We start from the raw sequence: 17,769 nt of genomic DNA on the forward strand, positions 1-17,769 counted from the left end.
TTTGTCAACTGGCAGGGCAGAAAGTATTGCATATAAAAGGGACACAACTTCGCCTGCCCCACTTATTTGTTACATTCTCACTTATACTCCGCTCCTTTGGCCCAATCTATCCCTCGCTGGGAAAAGCGAAAGTATCCCACCGCCCTCCACTCGTCCTTGCTGGTATTTTGTTTCAATTTCACTTGGCAGCATCGAAAATTGTTTCGATTTTTATTGCTTAAGTGCGTTAAACCCTTGCGCCCTGCATTCCAAATGTGGGGTTACTCCGGGTGGTGTGGGCGTTGGTGTATATGTGCGATTGTCCTGCAGGACACATGGCTACATGGCTATCGTGAACTGTGGAGTGGGCCGGCTATTGTTTTTGCCATCAATTTATCGTGCAGTTTGTATTTTTTGCGAGTCGTCTTCCTTTTTCGGCTGTTTGTTTGCCCGGAAATCTGGTTCATTGGACATTTGTTTGCCAGTTGGGCTTGGCCACCGCCTGAAATGGTGTGTGGGCGTTTTGGCCCATTTTTTGTCCCCTCGATTTGGCTCTGTTTGACTTTGACGTGAGGCCATTGGTCATTAGTTGGATGGCAAACAATTGCTTGCGGGTCTTTCAAAAACGTGTTTGGGTGGGCCCTACGAACAGCCTAATATATAAACACTCTTAGGAGTTTCAGTTAAGCTGGTGCCGATTTCTATTTTGGGGTTAACTGATTGAAATTGAAAGTAACGAGGTAACTTCATAGGTTCAACAGCTAATTACCTCTTTATTAGTATTTTATCAGTTCAGTTGAATAGGTCAATCTACTATAGTTACCATATATGACCGTCCTTGCAGCGGATAAATATGGCATTTAAATTAAGAGCCAGTCACATATGCTGGCAACGAGGACTCTTGGTCCTTGAAGCTCAATCGACGCAGTCGAACTTCATTGGATGAACGAATGAACGTACGAACTTTGTCATAACTATGAAATATGGCTCGACGGCTGGTCCTTCATTTTTGGTCCATCCAGGGACTTTTCGAATTGTTTTTAACGAGAACCCTTTTATTTTTATAACGGAAATGCGCAAATTGCTTTGCACCGGGCTGCCAATGTATTTGTCTGTCGGTGTTCGCATTGGTGTTAGTGCTGCTGGTGTTAGTATTGGTGTGTCTCTGCGCTCTTTTTTTTTTTTTTTATTTCTCCATAAGCAGCTTTCCACAAAACTCCTTTGCGCTGCCATTCCTGGCTGGTGTTGCCTTGGTTATTTTGCTGGCGTCTGCAAACATTTCCATGTGTGAACGCCGGCAACACCAACACGCATCGAGTCCTTGTTTGTGCTCTGCGTTTGTGTGCGTATGTGTTCGTATGTGTGTGTGTGTGGCTGATTTTTATTGACGTTTGAGCATGTGTTTATGGGGGCGGGTTGGGGGTTGGGGCTTTGCAAGGTCCCAACGGTGTCTTTAAAGAGCTTAGACCCAAACGGTTGGGGAGCGGGTGCGAAGATGGCGAGGAGAGCAAAGAAAGCCCTGTTTGCCGGAGTATAACGATTTGGCTCAACGGAGCACTCTTAAAACTACTAGGAACTTTAAGTCATTTTTGCATAATTCCCCCGGACGATCCGCGGGGAGCAATTGGACTAATAGAATGAAAGTGCGTCTGCTTTTGATGCACGCGCACCTTTGCTCGCCACCGTAAAAGTGGAAGCCTTAATATGAATATAACTACAACTAAAGGTAAACAGGTTAAAGAGTGCCGAAATAATCCTGCTGACACCACCATAACCTGGAAATTGGTAAGGAAAGTGTCAATGTAAAACATTTCTGATGGCTGCAGTTCAAAGGTCGTCATTACAAGAGACTTTATTACCTAGTTACTCGTGAAATGAAAGGCTGCAAAAGTTTGCACGGTTAAAACCCTATGCATCTTAAAATTATATTTAATAAAGTTCGTCTGTCATCTCTAATATATATTTGCTTTGCTAATTGAATATCTGCATTTCCCTCGCACTTCCTTTGACTGAGTAATAGGTATCTGAGAGTCGAGACACTCAACTTCTCGACTTGAACTCCATTTGCCAGCGGTTTTAACACCTCGATTTCCGAGCCTGCTGCACTCGAGCGGAACAAGAAAAAAAAACGCAGCTTGCACTTTACACTTGAGACGCACTTGGTCCTGCCATGCCTTATATTTATGGTGCAGCATTTCCCCCCTTTTTCCATGCCCCACTTGCTCCCCGAAAGACTGTTGCATCCATAAAATCGCGCGGCACGCGATGACCATTCGGAGTCTGGCTGTCTGTTGCATTGCATTCAGTTCATCGTTTCTCACTTGCCGGAAATTATAGGCAAATTATTGCCAGACACTGAATGCTGAAGTAATCATCCATCCGTGGTCCAAGGTCCGAGCTCCGAGCTCCGAGTCCGGATTTCGCATGTGAACTCCCTGGCCGGAGCAGTGCAATTTTCTTTTATTGCATTTCCTTGTAATTTGTGGCATATTGTTTGGCTGTTGGCCGCACAAATTAAATATGACAGCGACAACGGAGCAGCAGCTCCTGTGGTTGATTGCAACATTTTAATGACAGTTTAAGTGGCGAGCCGAGAGCATCTGCAGCACTTAATGGGGACACCGGTTTTGTGGCCTCTGGCCAACTAAGCGCTGACTGGGCGGACATGTGGAGGAGCATTCGACTCGACTCCAGTGATAATTGGAAATTGAATTTAATTGACGTGCGGATAGCCGTCGGCACATCTGGACGCACGATGTGTTCATCCGCTGACCATTGAATGTGTAGTCAAATGTATGTGGTGTGTGTTATTTGTTTTCCAATTGCCACTCCCATTCGCTCCCAGGTGGCCTTCAACCAACTTGGAACCTCAGCTGTGTGTCCTGTAGTAGTTGCATCAAGAGATGTGCAATTATAAGCCCATGTTGTGAAATTCAAGTGACAGAGTTAGCATAGAGGCATCCGAAAAATCCCTTATGATAGCATCACTTTCGCCCACTCCGTGTACCCGCAAATCGAGGGGCGTGTGGAAATGTTGCCTTGGTCATGAAACTCTGCTTGTCGCTGGCTTGTTCCGCCTTAAAGTGTCAGCGGATGGGCAAAAACAGTCGCGACATATGCAAAACGCGGCAACGATAAGCGAACAAGCCACACCCACTCCCACTTCCACTTCTACTCCCACTTCTAGCCCCAAAAATTGGGGTTGGCCATACCGTGCAATGCTGTAGTATACCACCTACTGGCACGATATGTGCAACATCTAGCAGGTAATAAATCTAACTGTAAACGCAGCGCTTACGACGTTGCATGCAGCGCTTGGAAGTTGTCGTCATTGTAGCACCCGCATCCATGCGCCCATTTACCACCCCCATGTCGCCCATTCCCCCTTCCAAAAGTGCGCCCCCCTCTCGAATGGACGGCCATCCTGCGGAGGGATGCAACATTTTTGCTGGCGTTTGCCAAAAACGGCGGAATAAGTTTTGGGGCAGGGGCAGGGGGAGCTCTGCCGCTTTGACGCCTTGTGTGCAATTTGTCTGCTATTTTTATATTGCGCTTTTTGGATAACTACCCCTCCCCCGCCCCTGCAGTTGCCCCCCTCAAGCCCACTCCCATATTCAATTTGTTCGATTTGATTTTGTCGAGTGCATTTTATTTTTAGTCAAGCGCGTATGCAGAAAATTCCACATTGCAGCAAAGGGCCTGTAAAGTTTTATGCGTTCGTCCTTGCGGAGCGGGCGAAAAAAGGGGGGAGGGGAGGTTGGAGCATTGTCGCCAATTGTGCGATCGGGAAGAAGCGGGAAAAGCGGAAAATGCGGGAAATGCAGGAAATCGGAAGGCAAGTGTAAAACTTTATGCTTATCGATTGGCAGCTGCTCCAAGGAGACTTTGACTCGTGCTTTAACCCAGCAGCTCGATAGTTTCATTGGCACCTCGAGCTAAATATCTCTCTCACTTCTGCCGAGAACAAATGCCAGAAAGCCCATTATTATTTATTATGATTGTACATTACGATGGTCCGCATTAGCAGCACATTATAGCCGACACATTGTCAACTCAGCAAGAAGAGATCCCAGAAAACCTTTCCATTGCATGCTACAAAGTCATATTTTCCCCCGAAAAGCGCCAAAAAAAGAATATATATACCAACGGACAGCAAAGGGAGGGATACAAAAACATACTTTCCTTCGAGTTGGCCAAATATTTATACGCTTACGCAACTGAAGGAGCAGTATGTTCGGCTATCAGTAAAATGTAGCTCTATCATAAAAAAACATTAGCTTATCTATGTATATCTATACTATCAAGACATTTAAGTAAGTTATTCAAAAGCAAACATCTCTTTCTAATATATCAAGCCCCAAAGTATAGGGTATCCGTTAGTCAACCCTTCCCGCATGCTGCCAAAGTTCGCTGGCAGCTCGAGCCAAAAGTATCTATATCTAACAAGTGGCGACAACGACATGCCAGAGACCCTTAAGCCAAGCGGCTAAAGTCGTTATGATTTGTCATAAGCATAAAATAAATGGCGAAATATTTATGGTGTGCTACGGCGTCCCCAGGGAAGGATTTTCCATCAATTGCCGACTCCGAGTGGCTTAGATAGCCGATTCCCCGCAGTGCCGACGAAGGGCTCCTTCTCCAACGACTCCAACTCACCATGGTTTTGTTGCTGCTGCTGGTGGTGCTGCTGCTGATGGTGATCCCTTCCCCTCGAGGACGCGGAGGAGGAGGAGGAGTGGTGATCCTGCGAGTTCCACAGGCTGGAAGTGGCTCCCACGAACACGTTGTTCAGTCCGGAGGAGGACTGATCCGAGCCCTTGCTATTGGACTTGCCGCGTTGCAACTTCGTGTTCTGTTGACCGTTGCCGGGATTGAAGTTGTACGGATTGGTATTACTATTCTGGCTGCTACCATATCGTTGTTCTGCAATTACGAATGTGTCAGCTGGGTTTGGGGTTTTAGAATTGGAGTGCCTTACCTTTGTTGTACTTCACGAGCACCACGGGCACCGTGATGATCGAGACCGTCGGAGCCATTGTCGTCATCGTGGTGGTTTGGGGAATATCTGCGTCAGAAAGTTAGAGCAATATAGCTAAGCAGCAAACTAAGAACATGAGTATCAGACATCTTTAAAGTGAGTTTTAAAGCAATGGAGCACTTCCACCACTTGCAATATCATTGATTTACTTCACCGAGTGTAACCCGTTTACAGCCCAGAATAGCCTGCTGCTCGTAAATCAATCACTGACACTGGGGATATGGCCACCTTTGAACTCCGACTGACCCTTTGTTTTGGGAATTTATCAGGCAAACACACATGGTTGTCGGCTCACGCAGAGTCATTGACTTAAATTAATTAAAAGCTCGGGCCGGGCAAATAGTTTGCGCCTAATTGCCAGGGGCGCCCTGACTTATGGGCATTGTTTATTGGCCCTACGGTTATGGTTATTGTTATTGGCCCCGGCCAGCATATTCACGTAGTTATTGTTACTTAGGCCAATACTTACGGTAAAGTTTGATAGCGCCGTCAGTGTCGCCCAGAGAGTTTTTGGCCACACATCGATACGCCCCAAAGTCCTGGATGTCCACCTCGTATATGGTCAGGCGCATGGTTATTTTGTAGCCCGATTCAAAGGTTTCCGGCACAAAGCGCTCACCTGAAAGAGAAGCTAGGCAGTTAGGCGGTGTGAAAGGGTACTGGAGCCGCCCTGAAACCACAGTGCACTTTGACCCCTTTTCGAAGTAAACTGAACTGAACTGAACTGAACTCCTGCCACCGCCCTCCTTCGCAGCCTCTTGTCAAAGTAATTTAACTTACTACCAAGAAAAGAACTTTTGCATTCGCCCCAGCTCAACTCAGGTCGGCTTAGCTCAGCTCAAATGAGTCTAACTGGGCGAGACCCAAGTTGGTCCTGCCATCCTGGCCATCCTGGCCATCCCGACATCCTCGCCGGCTTTTAGGACCCTGCTGCCCCTGTCAAATGGCTCGTTTTAATTTATACAAAAACAAGTCTGTTCTCGGTATTGTTGCCTGTCCCGTTTTTGTTTGTCATGCAGGTTTTGATTTACGTTTGATGTCGGTTAGATTTAGTAGCACTAAGCCGAGCATTACATTTTGTACAGGTTCGGTAATTGTTATGCATGCCGGTTAGGCGACTGATTACTTCAGCAAATACCATTGTGATGGCCCGAGCAGAGATGTAGATTTCGGCCCCCAGTCTTGATTAGAAATAATTGGGTTTCGGGGACGAGATATATTGGATAGTGTACTCCTCCTGCTCCTCCTCCTACATTTCTTGTCCGACTAAGTTGAGGCATTTAAACCGGATAATAAGATGGCTCTTTAAGCATTCGCTGGCTTTCATTTTCCGCTCTTGCGGTTATGGATCCTCTGACTATCTCAAAACTAAAACACAAAACTCCATTAAAATCCAACGGCGGTTGGACAGTACTCGGCAACTGCTTCTGACTTGAGGTCATTTTCAATCACTTTTTCCCATTTTCTCCGCTGGCAAAAAACAACTTGAAAATAACTGGAAAAAAAAGAAGGAAAGCGTTCCGACTGCATGTCTGTGACTTTTTCCGCCGGCCTCCATGCCGATGACGATGCCTTTTCCTGTCCAGTTCAGTCCATTGCGGGCAGTTGGGGGTTAAGTGGAACGTGGGGTCCACCACCGCAGTTATTCAGCGACCGCGGATTCGAGTGTTCGGCTGGATGTATATTTTTTCCATCGCTTTTTCACTTGGAGTCCACAGCGTTTTTTGTCATCGCACTCAGTTCATTTCTCAGTGAAGATGAGTGGGAGAGTTGAAGAGGTTAAATGAAGAGATGGACCCATCCATCGTTAAAGGTCCTTAGAAAATTAAATTGCACGTACTAGATAAGAGGCTGGCCATGGAGCAGCTACGAACTATTGAAATTGAACTGGAAATAAGATACCTTTGGCGCAGAAGGCTATCGAACTAATATCTTTATACCAAAGATGTAGAAACGGCTTCTTCGAGGAATGCACTTAGGCTTAGTTGCAATTTTCCAATTCAATTAAGCTCGAATGTAACATTATCTGAAAGATGCAGTACTACCAACCAATTCTTTGTCGAAAAAACTGACATTTCATTGAACATTCAGACTCTCATAAAATTGTTGTTATTTTACCAAAACACATGATCCCAATGTAAGAACCTAAAGTTTCACTTCCATTGAATCACTTACCTGGCACAATAATCGTGTCGTTCTTCATCCAATAGTTGATGGACTTGGGATACGCCTCCGACTGGCATTCCAGGGTTATGTTCTGTGTAAGGGCAGCGCCGACTAATTGATTTTGTATCCAAATCATGGGCGGAACTGAAAGGCAGCAGAGAAATGTGGTGTCAGAACGGTGGGAGTTGGATACATTCTGATGGGAAATATGTGGGCCGGAGTGTTGCGTCAGGTGTGGAATGTTTGAGCGATTTCAGGGCGGTGAATGGGCGACGGTAACAAAGAATTCCCATTTATAGAGAAATTCCGTTCGTTATCGTTATTGTTTTTCTAGTGCTTTATGCTCCCGTTTGGCTGCTCGCTGCGGTTGCCATTTATTGTTTCCAACTAATTGCTTTTTAATTTTATAGCAAAGCCACAAAAAATGCTTTGCAATATAAACGGAAACGAACCGAACCGAATTGTGGTTGGCTAACCGGCTAGAATTGTTCCGGAACAACTTCTACGGCGGTCCGGCTTAAATATGTGCCATGAACTTACCTAACAAATTGTTGAGCAATTTTAATTTTTATTTAATTAGCGCGAAGGAGCCGGGCAAAGTGCCCTGAAAATGCTAACTAGCTGCGAGCGCGGAGAGAATGGAGAGCGGGGTGCTGAGCACACACTTAATTATTTGCTTTATGCTGGCACCTAAAGGTATACAGCATTTTCCAGCCGCCCCTCGCTGGGAAAATTAAAATGCAGGGCATATTTAGCATGGCAAGATTTCGAGTGGGACTTTGTGTGTGTCGCAGTGGCACTGGTGATAGTCTGTGACTGTGTCTGGTGTTTTCCGCTGTGGTCTCGTCTGGAGCACCCGGCTGCCTGCAACCTGCTCCCTGCATCCTGCCCACTTGGTCCCACGGGCAGGATGCGGTGCCAGAGCCTGGCGCAGAACTATAAATATTTAAATATGCTAAAATTGATGGGCCCGCCCCGCCCCAAATACTCACAGTGCACAATGAGCATCACACGCTTGCTGACTGTTGGCGGGATGCCATTGGAGGCGATGCAGAGATAGGCGCCCATGTTCAGTCGGTTCACTTTGGCGATGGTCAGGAAGGAGCCGTTGTAAGCGACGGCTGCGAATGGTGAGATGCAAAAGTATATAGATAGATAGACAAACGGCGCAGTGAAAGCGATAGCGCGCGATTAATATCAGTGGCATCGATTGGCATTTCCACTATATGGTGGCAATCACTTTTCAATGCCATATTGCTTATAAGCCGAAATGTCTACGGCATCAAGATTCACACTCACTCCCAAGGGAATCCCCCTTAGCTCGAGGAAAATCTGCATATTCGAACACACACACACACATACGGAGTCATGCAGCTAATCATCGCGCTCTCATTGCTTATGCAACTCGGAAAATCTCACCAGCACTACAAGAAAATTCTTTAGATCCAGTTTAAGCATAGCTTACAAATTCTTTTTCGAGGTGAAATTTACATGATATACTTTCATAATAATAATGATTTAAAAATTCGCTAGATCTAATTTATTCATAAAATCACAGAGTTTTGTATTAAAGCCAAACGGGGTTTTTACATTTTGAATAAATTTCGAGCTAAAGAAAAATAGATTTCTAACTGCAAGCTCTTACACAAAAGTTTTTCCTTCAGTGAATCGCATTCACTCTGACAGAACTCATCTGAAGTAAAATCCTTCTGACAATTCCACTGCAAAGATGGAAAATTCAAATTGCATAGAGTCGACATGTTTGCTCGTTTCGCCCCCTGCGTTCGTTTCCTTATTGCATCCTTCGTGTTGGCTACAAGTCCTTGATTTTTGGCAATAAATTTCTGAGCACAGTATCTGCTGGTCGATCAAATTTGATCTGTTGTTGCAAACTCTAATCTTATATTAATCGTGGCATGTGGCCGCTATTAGGGGCAACCCAAATTTCGCTCAAGTGGCAAGCAAGCAATCAAACCGTTTTACTTGCAACAACCTCAATAAAGTAAATTATGGTGCTCCGATTTGTAACTGTGTTCGAGCAGCCTCAACACAACAGCACACTCGAGTTAATTACCGCACAGAGGAAAGTAACTTTAAAATGTTTTGTAATGAAACTTAATGCTGCGGCAACATGCAACTCACCCTCGGCGCCATTTGGCAGCGGTATCAGTTCGCCACCTTCGCGTCGCCAGGTTATCGTCGGAGTTGGCGATCCCGTGGCGGCACACTTGAGGGTTACGTTGGAGCCCTCACGTATTACCATATCGGTGCTGGTCGGGTAGTCCAGTATGTCGGGGGGCACTGTTGCGGTGGCCCAGGGCACGTGTGCACACGTATGCGGAGATACAAAGTTTTGAGGCGGCATATTATTCATACGCAGTGTGGGACGGCGAGCCAGTGAATTGTGCGGCGGGTTCAGATACATAGCCGGTTTTTTTTTGCGGTGATGAAGTCGTTTGCATGAAAGAGAGAAACGTAGGAAAGGACATTGTCATTCGGTTGTTTAAGTGGCTGGTTCTTAAATTAGGTATATTGTCTGGGCAACCTTTAAATTCGAATTAAAGCGATTGCTTTGCTGCAACTAGTCTCGAGATAATGCAAAGATTTTCCGTTGGCATCAAACCGTAATTAAGTAAAATATTTAATTTCACTTTTACGCAAGGCAAAACGAAAGGTAACTCTACAACTCCTTGAACCCTTTTGCATTTCCATGCCATGTAATACTGGAGGGCTTTATGTCTGTGTGCACCTTTTGGGTTGCACTTCCATTAATTATAATTGTACGCCCGACTATTCTGCACTTGCCAAAAAAAGAAACAATTAAGTGTAGATAAACTGAGTGGCAGAAAAATAATGGAAACATGCTGTTTTCAATATTTTCTATGTAATATTCGAATAGAGGAAACTCATTTGTAGCAATATAGCACCATTTTCACTTATACTACCTTGAACAATTTCCCAAAATAGAATTAGATTCCGGCATGATTGGCTCTATTAACAGCACTTGATTTGCCCTTTTATTGAATTTGATTTGCAACGCCGTCGCACGTTTCAATTTTACAGGAAAGCCGCCCAAAAGCCAAGTTATGACACACACACACAATGTGACTTCAAAGTCTTCATGCCAACAATGATGTGCATGTTTTACAAAATGTACTTTGACTTTTCACCCGGCCCACACACACATCCGTATACGTCATGTCCTACAAATTGAATGTAGGCTTCGTTCCAGCTCCATCTCCAGCTGCTTTTTTCCTGTGTTGACTTTTCCTTTAATAGCCCGACTCGTGTCACAAAAAAGCAGCCGTGTGGGCGTGGCTGGCAATTTCTTTTCCTTTCTTTGGCACTGTTATTGTGCACGGCATGCGTTGATAAGTTATGAAATCAGGTGAAATGATGTGTGATTAAATTGACGTTACAGAAATTAATTTCAATTGGATTGCGATGACGGCAAATGGGCAGATATGAGCTTGACTGATTTTGGGATTATCGATAAGAGTTTAATCCGCTATTGAAAACTTAAGGAACTACATGCAATTTAATGTGCAATTTGAAAATATTATTCTGAAAATAATCGATTAAGTTTCACAGTTTATGTGAACTTAGCAAAGGGACCACCACAATCGCATTCGAAATTTAATCGATTCATCATATTTTTAAGCTCCATTCAAATCAGCTCGTCTATTTCTGCGGTCCAAGTGCACCTTTTCGACTAAGCCCATTTAACTATGGGCCAAACTTCAGTGCGGAACCATATTGCTTTATATAAATTATTCAATGCCTGGCTGGCTTTCCCACTGATCCCCAAAACAATCATCGCTAAAAACAACAAACTAGCCGACAAACAAGGCAAAACAAGCTCAAAAAGTTCAGAGGCAAAAAAAAGTGAAAAATGCTGATATTTGTATAAAATTTCTTTTTTTGACCATATTTTTCTCGTCTCTATATCCAATATTCATTTTGGTTAGATTTTTGCGAAAGAGGGTTCATTTAGTAGTTGGCCAGCTATGGTTGGCCAATAGAAATGGTTTTTTTTTTCAAATATAAATAATGGGCCAGTTATGTTAAAGTGGTTTTCCCAAAGAAAGATGTTAGCCAAAAGGAGATGGTTGAAAATGTTCTTTAGGTTCGCCTCAGAAAATTCATACATACAAACTTTGTAGCATAAAATCTTTAAAATCACCACCTCAATCCTTTTACTAAAATCTCTGAGTATTTATGTTCGATTTAATTTATGAGGGAATACTATTAATTGCATAAATCTTACCACTCCTTTCCTCATATTTAATTTAGTGGGACCGAAACCAGCTAACCACTAATGTCATTTAAAATAGGGGTTAACCGGAATCCCACATTTCCTTTATAGCCATAATTCTATACATTATCTTCGGCCTATTAACATACAAGCAATTCAATATTCCCTAATAGCATGGTTAACATAACGATTTGGGTTTTAAGTGCTTGGCTGATGTCAGTACCTGTTCGTTATCCTAGATGAGGTCACCACTAATTCACCTATTATCCTTTCTCCCAGCCCTTTTGTCAAACACGCTCTTTGAGCTTACCCTTACCAAATCCCAGCGAATGGTTCCTAAGTTCCGATCACTTTCACGCCGCCATTTATTTGCTTATTTCGCGGTGTGGAAAACTACAACCGCCGCTGACAACAATAATAGTTGGTTGCCATCGCGTTGGCTGAATGGGGGGTGGTGGTGTGGGTGTGCGTGTGGGTGTAGTGGCTGAATGGGTGTGTGGGTGAGTGTTGCTGTAGGGGTGCGCTGCAAGGAAAACTCCATAAAATCGAGCACTTTGTCAGTGGCAGCTGGAAAACCCGCGCTGATTTAAAGCGGCTTGCCATTTTGCTTACGGACTTAGTGCGGTTGTGTGTGAATTATTTCCATGGCAAGGCGGCGGCGTTGCGCTCAGTGTATCGAGTAGAAGGACTGGGTCCTTAATGAATTTCAACATCAATGAAAACACAATCAACCAGAGTGGTTACTTATGCGGATGGAGCGGGGCAACCGGAAGCGGGACACAAAGCCCGAAGCTCCACAAAAAGGGGCGGCATATACATTTTAAATTCGCCCAGTGAGCTCTGAGGTTTTTCGGTGCCGCTTCAACGTCTACGCCGTCTGAATAATTAACGCCAGGACATGGACGACCTGGACATAGATGTGGATGCGGATGTAGATGTAAATGGGGATGGGACAGGTGCACGTAGCATGTAAATTGTTTCATTACCTTTCGCTCCCCTGTCGCTGTTTGCGGGCCGAACTAATGTGTTGGTTAAGTGAAAACTTTTCCGCTGGCACGGAGCCTGGCTTAAGTCGAATATCAGCTTCTTCTTTTCGCAATTAGACTCAATCGAGAGCACGATAGTTGCAGTTGCACAACTGCGCATTCCCCACTCACTTTTCGCATTCAATTGCCACTTGGCTGAGCAATTAGTGCAATTTGAAAAACTATCAACAGCAACTTTGTTCTGGCTCCGAGTTGAGCCACTCAAGCCAAATTACAATTCATTTGAGCTCCCCTCAGAGTTACCTACCTACGTACGTATATATGTATATGCATGCATCAATTTTGTTTGACGAGCTTTGGTCTATTTGGTTAGCCAAAATGGGAGTGTGGGGCCTGGGCCTTACGCAACCTTTAATATCGAATACTCACCGACAACATCCAGATAGCCGACTTGACTCTTCATGGGATCCGTGTTTATTTGGCACATGTACCTGCAAGCGATGCGAATGAGATTGGGATACTTGATGGATATCTGCGGATGGCAGAGGAGCATTGCAATTATGGTGGCATTTGAAGTATTGGTATAATTCAAGGCACCGCTAGTGGCAACTGTGCTGCTGGACAGGGGTGGATACATTACCAGCCTTTATCGGACTCCTTCACATCACGTATACGCAAAATCCAGGCACGTTTCTCGGCGTGAGTTATGCTCATGCGATGATTTTTGGTTATGACGTGATTTTGTATCGTTAAAATGGTCTGTGTATCGACACGTAGCCACGCAATCTAGGAGAACAAAAAAGAAGTAGTAAGAGAATTCGTTTATATTTGCTTACATTTGAGCTGTAAAACTAAAACGTTGAGCGATTTCCTCATCCCAATGCTAATGCCCCAGTGGCGTGGTCGGAGCTCATTTATAACACCCAGACTTACGGTCGGGAAAAGTGGAAAAGTGTCGCCAAGAAGGTGGAAAGTGTTTTGGATAATGCGCCCAGTGCAGTTCAAAATGTGCCAGCGAATTAAATAGATTTTAACTTTGTTCTATATTCTTAGTACTCGGGTTGATAAAGACCTTTTCTTTGCGGAGCCTTTGTCATCGGGGGTATTATGAAATATAGTTTAAAGAAGCTGCAAGGATCATCGTCACGCCCACGGGTTTTGTACCACATTCAGAGTATTCCAGGTTGCATAGCTTTGTGCTACTATTGCTGTACGATCTGGGACACTTTTAACATGGTATCAAATCTGATTCCCCCAAACGAACCCGTAATGTGCTCGTTATCATGGGCCGAGTTACCTTTGATCATCAGTAAGTGAGATTGTTTCTGATACGATTTCGTTTTCTGGCAATCAAAGGAACTCGACTCGACTTGAATCTACAACTACCTCGATGGGGCGCTCAGGCTATAAGGTAGAGAAATTGATGTTGTCTACACTATTCAGACTTCAGTTTCATTGCCTTTCAATTTGTTTGCCCCCCTGCAACAGTGATAGTGATAACATCGTTGGACCAGACAATGCACTACAAAGGACTCCTCCAATAACCTAACCAGATATAATCAAAACGGACAAAGAAAATGGAATAATACCCTTGCTATTTTCGTTTCGGCAATTCATTGAGATACACTTTCGGTTTGTTTGTGTCGGTTTTAGTGTGTCACGAAATCAAAGTAACGCTCATGGGCTCCGGAACGTGCCCAACAAAAGGGTCAGCTCAACGACACGCAAAGGTAAAAACCTAGGAGCCCCACTTTGCCACGTTTAAGCCGATGATGTGAGAATGGTCTTCAGTGACAGGCCAAAATGTCTTCCCTACGACCCCAGAAATGATATTAAATAACACATGAGCAGTGTTTTAAGTTGTAATGAACAAAATATCCAAAAAGGAAAACCCGCATTGATTCCTTGGATTCTAAGAACTCACCTTGTAGGTCTGCAAATTGTCGACTACACACTGGAGTACCGCCTCCCGACTTACGGGCACCGTCACGTTCTGCAGGAGTTCTCCGAACTTTGGAAGATCTGGAAGAGAGGACATGGCAATTACTACTGATTTTCTTAGTCTAATCTAAAACAAGGTAAATATCAGGTTGTTTCCTGTATTAGATCGAAACATCTGTATATACCTTTGATCCGGTTGGACAAAAGTGCATCTTCTAGTGGGTAAATCCATGTGGTTATGACAAGTCAATCAAAATCTTGGTCCAACTTGCCTTAGAATAGGGGAGCTTAACTTGTGTTTTTAATGTTTAAGTTAAAAGCCACTGTTCTAAGACAATTTGATGATCAAAACTTCAACTTCATTTTGTAATACTTTGAAGATCATATTGGTTAAACAAAAATCAAGCATCGGTCGTTTAAAGTGAATTCATGAATTACTGTCGAATTAAATACCTCTTTAAGTGATATAGTGTAAATGAATAGACTTTGCAGTTAATTTAATTGAATATAACTTAATTTAATTTAGGCGACCTGGCTTACATCAGATATCAGTGGGCTGGCGGTCATTCCGCTGTGTTTAGCATAACCCACGTCAACAGCAACAATCATGGACTCGACTGGCCTGTCAGCCAGTTCTCAACCAGTCAATCAAAGTCCCAGCACTCCCACTGACACCCACCCACTCACACCCACTACGCAGCAGAATGCTCAGCGAAGCGTTGGAAAAGCGCGTTGACTTTAAAGGCGCGCCCGCAAGTATGCAACAGATTTGCGGTTTGGTTGCTTGGGCGGTGAAAATCTGAGGCGGGGCAGGACTTAAAACTTAGCCGCCTCACGCCGCTGCTTTTTGTTTGTGTTTGCTGCTGTTTGTCGCTGACATGCTCAGAAGCCTCGACGAAGTTTGCGCTTCGCATACGCCATGGAATAAAATAATAAAATGAAATAAAAACAAGGCAAAACCCGGGCAGACGAAGGCTTTTTCTCATATGCGGGGCACGCATCGGTTAAGGCAAATCAACACATAACAATCTTGTACTTAAAATGCGTAAACAAGGCGATAAGCAAGGGTGATGGCCAAGAAAGTGGCGGGGCGAATTTTTTTGATGTTTATTGATGCGGCCGTAAATCTCAATTGCGGCAGCAAAATGCGCAACATCGGGAGGAGGGCAACCTTTCGCTCGTCTCGTCCTTTTGTGAGTCCCCATCCTGTCGTTTATTGTCGCCTAATCTCTTCCTGAACATCACGTTTCGAGTTGTCAACGATACCCTCATTGCTTTCGGGTAATAGCCGTTTGGGAGTCGTTTCGATCGTGGAATTCATGGATCACATAGAAGCTAGGGTATCATTTCGAAAAGTATAATTGGTATCTGGATAATTCTTTTAATTGTAATTAACTTAAAAAGAAGGGTTTATTGAGATAAAGGAGCTGCTTTATTTGAGCAATATCAGCATTTAGTTCAGTACTGAAATAGAAAACTAAATACCGCTTACACTTATGGTAACCTTATCCACTCCTAGCGGATTTTATCTGAAGAGCTTTTCTAAGCATTCATCTTGTATCTGCTGTGCACCTCACTTGATAATAATAATGAAATCAAGCCCGAGCAACTGGAGGATACCACTAATAAGCTCGATAACACAGGCTTCAATTCGTCAGAGCCGAAGCAGAAGGTCCTTGTTGTGGGCCGCCTCGCAAACTGTTTTGTCATCGTCTGCCGCCTTTTGCCAACTCATTTGATTTGCCTCCGCTTATTGATACATCCAGGCAGCAAGGATATGCCTGCGTGAGTGGGGGCTTTTATGGCATACTTTCTTGGAGGCGGTCGTGTGTGAATATGTGGAAATTTGTTACATATTTTGCGCTTCGTCTTCGGGATTGAAAGTGTGATTGTTTAGTGGATTTATGGGCATATGAAATTAGGATTTAATGGGCATTTGCTTTGTATCTGAAGTGGATAAATGCCACGGGAACCCTCGGATCCATGGCTCTGAGTGCTTAGCATAATGTTTATGACGTATGAAAAGAAATTGTAAATCGCCGTTTAGGGCATGTTCTTTGGAGGCTTAGTGTCCTGAATAAAAACTCGGCTTAAGGGATTCCCTCCAAGCTCTACCACATTCTTATTCTTGTATAGCATTTAGCTCGCTGGGCACAACATAGAAAGCATTGGGCAGCATATGCAGTTGGAATTTCAGTTTCCCAGCTCATTTAAACTTGATATTATAAACTACTTTGACTTAGTTACCAGTGCCTAATGGAGCACTTTCTCAAGCTCACTAGGCACAATTTCCCACTTTCCTTCCGCTGCTTTAAGCCAACTTTATTAAGTCAAGTCGACTTGACTGGCATTTCAACTTAATAAGCGCAACGGCAACATCCAGAGGCAGAAAGAGAGGCAACAACAAGTAAATGGCGCTATTTAAATGCTAAACAACTCTATTAACTTGCACGACACACTAACACACTCGCATGAGATGTGTTCGAGATATACCCACACACTCGCATGCAGGCAGGCCGCCTCACTTTCTCGCATATCCCATATCCTGCATACATACCATATCCATGCCAAGGGCAAGCTTGACATTTGTCCGCCGTCTCTCTGCTGAGAAAACTGAACCTCAGCACGTTTCAAATACAATTTACAATAAATAAAATTTAAAAGCGAGAGAAAGACTGCTACAGCAGCCAAGCAACTCGTATTCCGAGACACTCGAGGGTGGGGAAAAGCGGGCAGGCGGAAAAGCGCGGGGAAAAGCAACTGACTTAATGGCGCCGTTTTAGGGAAAAGCAGAGGGCGGGGAATGCCGGGGATTCAGACAAGGACTGAGCACGTGACGACACTGGGGATAAGTTTAAGAGACATAAAAAGGACACGGCTGCAAACTCAGGTGGATGTGACCGACGCGTCGGGCTGACAATTAATTGTTCTTAATATTCGTAATAACGAAATCAATCAGCAGGTCTTAGAAAGGTCTTCTGAGATTAAAGCTGCACTAATTATTAACTAAGCACATAAAGCAAACGGTCTAGTCCTTTTGTCTGGCCAAATAACTGTTCGTATATTAGCCACATTGAAGTGAAACATTGCAGAAACCCGTATTTTCTTAAGCTTCTACAAATAAATAGACCAAAATATATATATACTGTTTCAAATCTGACAACAATACTGAGCTTAATTGGTTAATGTTAAATTTGTACATACTCAGATGCATATATAATGACTTTCAACAAGCAATGCACATAACAAATTAATTTATAATAGTTCAGTTGCACTGAATAAAATCCCATTGACCAACCCTCTGAATAGGTGATGTGTTTCAACCTTGAAATCATTTGGCAGCAGCAGTCCGGAAAATACTCAATGCAATTCCTTGCATCCAATAAGGCACTTAAGTGCACTAT

At 43.9% G+C, this 17,769-nt stretch overlaps 1 protein-coding gene across 1 annotated transcript in view; it reads right to left on the bottom strand.

The window, feature by feature from the left end:
- Positions 1 to 17,769, bottom strand: part of LOC6731101 (hemicentin-1) — a 32,252-nt gene that overhangs the window by 1,151 nt on the left and 13,332 nt on the right. Inside the window, exons 4-12 of the mRNA XM_016178943.3 lie at positions 14,349 to 14,446; positions 13,065 to 13,210; positions 12,854 to 12,915; positions 9,326 to 9,484; positions 8,176 to 8,304; positions 7,193 to 7,327; positions 5,487 to 5,636; positions 4,958 to 5,044; positions 4,636 to 4,902 (exon numbers count right to left, since the gene is read on the bottom strand). Of these exons, the coding sequence (XP_016023631.1) occupies positions 4,636 to 4,902; positions 4,958 to 5,044; positions 5,487 to 5,636; positions 7,193 to 7,327; positions 8,176 to 8,304; positions 9,326 to 9,484; positions 12,854 to 12,915; positions 13,065 to 13,210; positions 14,349 to 14,446 (1,233 nt within the window). The remainder of the gene's footprint in view (positions 1 to 4,635; positions 4,903 to 4,957; positions 5,045 to 5,486; positions 5,637 to 7,192; positions 7,328 to 8,175; positions 8,305 to 9,325; positions 9,485 to 12,853; positions 12,916 to 13,064; positions 13,211 to 14,348; positions 14,447 to 17,769) is intronic.

The sequence above is a fragment of the Drosophila simulans genome, chromosome 2L (assembly GCF_016746395.2).
Source record: "Drosophila simulans strain w501 chromosome 2L, Prin_Dsim_3.1, whole genome shotgun sequence".
Taxonomy (NCBI): Eukaryota; Metazoa; Arthropoda; class Insecta; order Diptera; family Drosophilidae; genus Drosophila; species Drosophila simulans.